The 6,953-nt window shown below is 34.5% G+C and overlaps 1 protein-coding gene across 1 annotated transcript; it reads left to right on the top strand.

Annotated features, from left to right (window-relative positions):
* The first annotated feature begins 3,406 nt into the window (after window positions 1-3,406).
* Window positions 3,407-5,423, top strand: LOC108813574 (probable xyloglucan endotransglucosylase/hydrolase protein 28). The gene is made up of 4 exons (XM_018586160.2): window positions 3,407-3,793; window positions 3,879-3,979; window positions 4,101-4,309; window positions 4,767-5,423. The coding sequence occupies exons 1-4, from the start codon at window positions 3,610-3,612 to the stop codon at window positions 5,257-5,259; spliced, it is 987 nt and encodes a 328-aa protein (XP_018441662.1). The 5' UTR covers window positions 3,407-3,609; the 3' UTR covers window positions 5,260-5,423.
* Window positions 5,424-6,953: the final 1,530 nt, after the last annotated feature.

Genomic DNA, 6,953 nt, shown 5'->3' with positions numbered 1-6,953 from the left:
ATTTTCAAAAGATTATATTTTCAAATCTTCAAAAGATTATATATTTGTTGCAAAATAAATAATTTGATTTTATATAAGTTTATATTAGAAAGAAGAGATTGATATTAGAAGTTAAAGAATTGTGGTTTTAAATTTTGAGTTTTGAAATATTAAGAAGATTATATTTTCAAATCTTCAAAAGATTATATTTTTGTTGCAAAATAGAAAATTTAAATAAATAATTTGATTTTGTATAAGTTTATATTAGAAAGAAGAAATTGATATTAGAAGTTAAAGAATTGTGGTTCTAAATTTTGAGTTTTAAAATGTTAAGAAGATATTGAGGTTAAAAGGAAGATATGTTTGTAATATATGAAGTAGAATATAAGAAAGATGGGGTTTAGGGTTTGGGGTTTCTGATTTTAGAGGTTTAGAAATTTACCTCGTTAAAAACTCGTAATTTACGAGGCATTTACGAGGACCAGAAAGACGGGCCTCGCTTATTCGTCGTTGGATTTGGACGGGCCTCGCAATTTCCTCGTAAGTTTACGAGGATTTTACGAGGAAATAAAAGACGGGCCTCTTTAATTCCTCGTAAAGCTACAAGGAAATTGCGACGCCTTCGTAAGTTATATATACAACTCAAACCTCACACTCTCCATTCGTCCCAACTTTCTCTCCAATTCCTCCCCATTTCCTCTCCAACTCCTCTCCCATTCCTCTCTCCTTCGAAATGGTAATTTCCTCGCTCCCCATAATTAGTTTAGTATATTAGGTGGTTAGTTTAGGGAATTTAGATAGGTTTACGGAATTTATGTTCGTTAGATAGATTTTTTAATTATTGATGATAGATTTTTTATTATTGATGATCATAAACTCAAAAAATATATTTTTGCAGGTTCGCAAGAACATGCTTACTGCTCACTACAGAGACATGTTCGGTGAGCCTGGTAGTCAGTTAGACCCGCCAGGTTCTTTTTCAGGTGTCGGCGGTTCCGTGTGAGTGGACTCGAGGTCTTCATAGACGTTATAGCGGCCACAAATCCGGAATGGGAAACTTTGTTGAGGAATATGAAATAACAAAATCTCATTCCAGGCGAGTCATCAGGCACACATGACGAGGAGGATGTTACGAGAAGGAGCGAAGAATTCTACGAGGCGATGAACAGGCCTTAGTTTTTTCGGTTTATGTATTATAAAATCCAAAACTTATTTATATATAAAATATTTTGTTGCATTTGAATTTTATTTAAAATTTATTTATAAACCACAAATTTTTAAATATTTTTACTAAATTAAATTAATAATTATTAAATTTATCAATATTATTTATTAATTCGAAAATTTACATTATACGATTTATTTACGTCGAAAGCTAACCGAGAAATTTACGAAGAATATTTTACGAGGTATTTACGAGGAAAACTTTTCAAGGAATCTACGTGGAGTTTACGAGGAATATATTTCAAGGAAGTTACATCAAATTTACGAGGATTTCTTTTCAAGGAAATTACGTGTAAGTAACGACAAATGCATCGCGTGGTTTCTACGAGGAAAACCCGCGAAGATTTTACGAGGAAATGCGGCGAGGAACTTACGATGAAATCTTTACTTCGTCTTTACGAGGAAATGGTTGACTCGCTACTTTACGAAGAAATGACGACGAAATGTGTGTTACGACGGCCGATAAACGACGAAATCCATTTCCTCGTTAATTCCTCGTAAACTTCCTTTTACGAAGAATTAACGAGGAAATTGGCCCTCGTTAAATATCTGTTTTCTTGTAGTGCCAGTACTAGTTAATCAAAGTTGCAATTACTTCACTGATTCGTAAGATACTCAAAACAACCGGCAATTTTCAGGCATTCATTGGCTTCGTTCCGTAGTATCAAACGTTACATCTTGGCCACTCGCTTCATCACAGTTTTAGCTGTTTTAGTTATTGGGTTATTTTTTTGCATGCGATTGTTGTAGGTACACAAGGGTATTTAATCACTTGATAATGTCGGGAATGTAACGGGATGGCAAATGGGACGGCTAACCAAACCAGCTTTTATTAGTTTTTATTATCTTTGAAGCGTCGAACCATTTTCACTCCAATGGTTCTAACTTTTTCTTATATTGGGACCTCTTTTGTCTCAAGTGGATCCATAATTTTATATTACAGATTTTTGTTTGTAATGTTGGATTGTGGTATAAAATTATAATCATATAAACGAACAATAATCCAGGTTTCCATTTATTTCTGTTTATTTTTTCTTTTTGAATGTGTTAATTGTTAACCCTTTTTAACACATATTTTATAGGAAAGTTATATAGTACTCTCTCCGTTATGAATTACTTGTCGTTTTAGAGTAGAATTTTCGTTTCAAAATAAATGTCATTTTCGGTTTTCAATGCAAAATTTATTGACAATATTTTCTATTCTATTTTTATATTGGTTGCAGTAGCGGCCCTGAGTAGAAACCAAGGAAGCATGTGCTTCTGGCCAGAAGCGGACGTAGTAAGGGACGTACGGGGTCACGTGCCCCCGTATCATTCTTCATTTTCTTTAAGCAGTTATAGTTAATCAAGATCAGTGCCCCCTATATAATTATAAAATACAGTGAAAAAATTATGTGCCCCGACTAAATGTAGTTCTAGATCCGCCACTGGCCATTTTTAAGATATGTAATAGTTCGGCCTTGTTTTGAACAAAAATCTTTAGTAGCGTAGATGGTTTATGGCTAGCATCTATGTGTTTGTGGTGCTGAGTTCAAATACAACCATCTACATTTTCCAATTTTTATATGTAATCAGCCCAAATTTTATTTTTGCTTCCAGCCTAATTAGTTTCAGGACCGAGACTGATTGATTGATATATGGTTAGTTGTATTAATAATAGTATTTTTATTTTAAAAATATGTAAAAATTAAAAATGTTGCAATGGTTGAAACAAACACTTCTGATTAGGCTGATACAGCACTTGTAGCATTTCATATGTATACGTTTTCTTTTCTCTTTCTCTTTCTCTGAAAATAAAATAATTTCGAGGGGCGAGTGAATCTACCTGTGACTATTTGTCGGGCGGGACACATGTGTAAAGCACCAAAGCACCTTGTGCTTTATTGCTATTTTGTTACCTTCTCTACGTCTTTTATATATCTTTTTGTTCCTTTCTGTATTATCCCCTAAATTTCAACGTGATTATATAGCTTCACCAATTTATATAAGTACTAGTTAAATTCTTAATCAACATTTTCTACAATTTAATGATAATTTGGTAATAAGATAAAATATGGTTAATGATTAATTAATTATTCATATTTTAAGTTTCTTTCGGTCCAACGTACTACCTTTTTCACATGTACTACTACTATTGATTCAGTGTAATACATAAATGGTAATTATATGAAAAAGTAAGTTGACATAAAATAAAACTTATAAACCAACCATAGCCAGACGTACTCTGCAGTCGAAGTCTTGATATTCATGCTATTTCTCTCTCAGTATCATCTCTCTATCTTTCTCAACACACCTCCATAGCTCGTCCTCAAGACGCTTAGTTATCCATCTATATCTCTACCCTTTTCACCCTCGTAATACTATACACACAGAAACGTTTTCACAGTTAAACAAATCTTCACAGAAATGGGGTTTCTAACTCGACTTTTAGTTTTCATATCACTCTTCACCGGTTTGGTCTCTGGATTTGCTCTGCAAAAGCTTCCTCTTATACAGTTTGACGAAGGTTACACACAGCTATTTGGTGACCAGAATCTGATTGTTCACCGAGACGGAAAATCAGTCCGGTTAATACTTGATGAGAGAACCGGTTTGTGTTCTTGGTCCCTCTCGAGTCTTTTTTTTTTGAATAAAATGTTTACTTTGTGATATTTCTTCTGTACTGATTTTTACAGGCTCTGGTTTTGTCTCAAATGATATTTACTTACATGGGTTCTTCAGTTCTTCTATCAAATTGCCAGCAGATTACTCTGCAGGAGTTGTTATCGCCTTTTATGTAAGCATCTTACATAAATCTAGTCCTGATTTTTTACTAACCAATTAAAGATTTTTCTCTCAAAGACTTTTTTATCACTATTTCAATTTCTTTTTTTTCTATGCATCTTTCTTATTATCAGCTGTCAAATGGAGACATCTATGAGAAGAATCATGATGAGATTGATTTTGAGTTTCTCGGGAACATCAGAGGCAAAGAATGGAGGATTCAGACCAACATATACGGTAATGGAAGCACGCATTTGGGCAGAGAAGAAAGATACAATCTTTGGTTCGACCCAACAGAAGATTTCCACCGATACAGTATCCTCTGGTCCCCCTCTCACATCATGTAAGTTTACAAAACAAAACTCATTTTAATTACTTCTTAGTCATCCTCTTAAGTCTCTAGTTCAGTTTAGAAAAGTTAACCAAGTCACTTGATAATGAAAAAAAAAAGTCACTTGATATTTGTTGGGCTTTTATGAGTCTTTTAATGATCTATCAGAATCTCTAACCGTCACATGATGTTTCTATCAAAAGAAAGCCAAATGGGTTTTATTTTATATGATAAATTAAATTTTTTTGTTTCTTCAACTTTATACGTAAAGCTAGTGGAGTTTGGCTTCTTGTTCTGGAAAGTTTTGTGCTGTACAGCTTTCGTTTCTGGCATCACCAGAGACCTAAACAGAGTATTTTTGGAAGAAAGAATCTTAATCCAGTTGAATATATTACCCAAAAATGTCATATTTTAAGATAATTTTCGAGGGCATGAATCAGAATCTTTATTAATTTTGATTTGTTGGCAGATTTTACGTAGACAATATTCCGATCAGAGAGGTCAAACGTACGGCGTCAATGGGCGGTGACTTCCCGGCGAAGCCAATGTCTTTATACGCAACCATATGGGATGGCTCCAAATGGGCGACCAACGGTGGCAAATACGGTGTAAATTACAAATTTGCCCCTTACGTCGCTCAGTTCACCGATATGATCCTCCACGGCTGCGCCGTTGACCCTATTGAGAAGGTTCTGAGCTGCCAAGACGGAGCGGCAGAGGATCTCCGGCTAGCGTCGGAGATAACAGAGTCTCAGAGGAAGAAAATGGACAGTTTGCGGCGGAAACACATGACTTATTCGTATTGCTACGACCGTACGAGGTACAAGGTGGCTTTGCCGGAATGTGTGGTGAACCAGGAGGAGGCTAAGCGTCTTAGGGTCTATGATCCGGTAACGTTCGGTGGGATCCCTCACCACCACCGTCATGGGAAGCACCGGAGCAAGAGCCGCCAGTCGATATGATTTGGTGGTGTGTATTATTTTAGCTAGAGGGTTTTTTTTGGCATTTTCTATCTTGTATAGGAATATAAACTATGGACTGAACGATGGAATGACAGTACTCAGATATTTTTATTTACCCCCACTAAAAATTGTCGTGAAACATAATAATAAATATATTTTGAATATTTTATTTGACACGAATAAATTAATATATTTATTTTTCCTAAAAATAAATTAATAGAATTTTGATTGTAAACTATGAATTTAGAAATACAATGATAAAAAATTGGACAAAAAGGCAATATAGAATCAAACACGAAATAACCAGACGGTATACATGAATTATGCATTGATGTCCTCGTAATCTTGGTTTTCAACTTGCACAAAAAAAAAATCTTGCTTTTCAACAAAATTGAGTACGTTTGTTTATCTTGTACAAGTATTTCAATGTCTCCAATAAATACTATTGACTTTTTTTGTCCTGGCAGCATATATTATTGACTTCACTGTCCATTTTACGTGACCACATTGCACATTTCACTTCAATGACTTCAATAATGTGTCATCAACAGTGTCATTTCGAGGTGCATCGACTTTAGAAATCGTGGGTCCGTCTGAGATGACTTTCGTGCGATGTTTTCTGAGTTACAATAATCTTTTCAGTGTAGAAAGTTGGAGCACTTGTGCGAAACCAAATGGCACCTTGAAGATAATCTATGACAAACATTAAATTGTTCGAAAGAAAGATTTGTCATAGTATGAACATATTTGTCGAAGATAAAGGTCGTATAAAACTATGTCGTGTACTTTGTATTTTTTAACAAGTGGTGTCTCCAGATGGCATCTTCCTGGTGAAGATATCCATTGAGCCAGTATGATATACATGTCTTTTTCAAACCAAAAAAAAAAATGATATACATGTCTACTTTGTACTTAATGTTTTGGTGCCTTACTTAAGAAGAGTAAGATAACAACGTCAACAATGATCATTATACGTGTCGTTTTACTATATGTGGACGGTGGACCCGGTTATATACAATTACTTCCCATTAATTAAGCAATGACTTTAGTAAAGAAAGCAGAAAATTCCGTGATTAGTGTAAGAATAAGATTGGATTACTAGTCATACTCAGCTGACTCATCTTTCACATAGCATACGCGTCGATGACTACTGATCTGAATTATCTAAAGTTTCATTTACATAATGGCAGTTGGAAACAACCACAAGATAAAATCTCATATAGCTAAAGAAGTGACAAGTCTTTTTGGGAATGTGTATTCAATTTTAAAGGGACCTCGCTTCTAACAGTCTACAATCTGTCTGTTGCAAGAGAAAACAAAACATAGAATCTATCTAGTAGGCCCATGTTTGATCCATATGTGAATATGACATATTGGGTTATCAGGCCCAGTAGATCGAAAAGTAAAAGGTGACGTGATAATCTTGTGTTATGTGACTTATGTCTATAGCAGACGAAGAAAAATCAACTTATAATCAGCATCTTTCTAAAAGATGCGGAATCTCGAATTCGTTCGAACTACGATTTTCTTAAAACACACCTTGACTCACTAAATGTGAATGTAATCTTTCGAACTTATTATCGACGACCGAACTATTGATTTGCAACAAAAAATTTCATGAACGAGGAAAAAATGAGATTAAGACTCATTTAGAGAAGATGTGAAGTGATCTAATCTAAGTAAGCCACCGTTTT

Source organism: Raphanus sativus, chromosome 6, assembly GCF_000801105.2.
Source record: "Raphanus sativus cultivar WK10039 chromosome 6, ASM80110v3, whole genome shotgun sequence".
Taxonomy (NCBI): Eukaryota; Viridiplantae; Streptophyta; class Magnoliopsida; order Brassicales; family Brassicaceae; genus Raphanus; species Raphanus sativus.
Note: the sequence above shows the minus strand (reverse complement) of the source record. Positions and strands in the feature narration are given on the sequence as shown.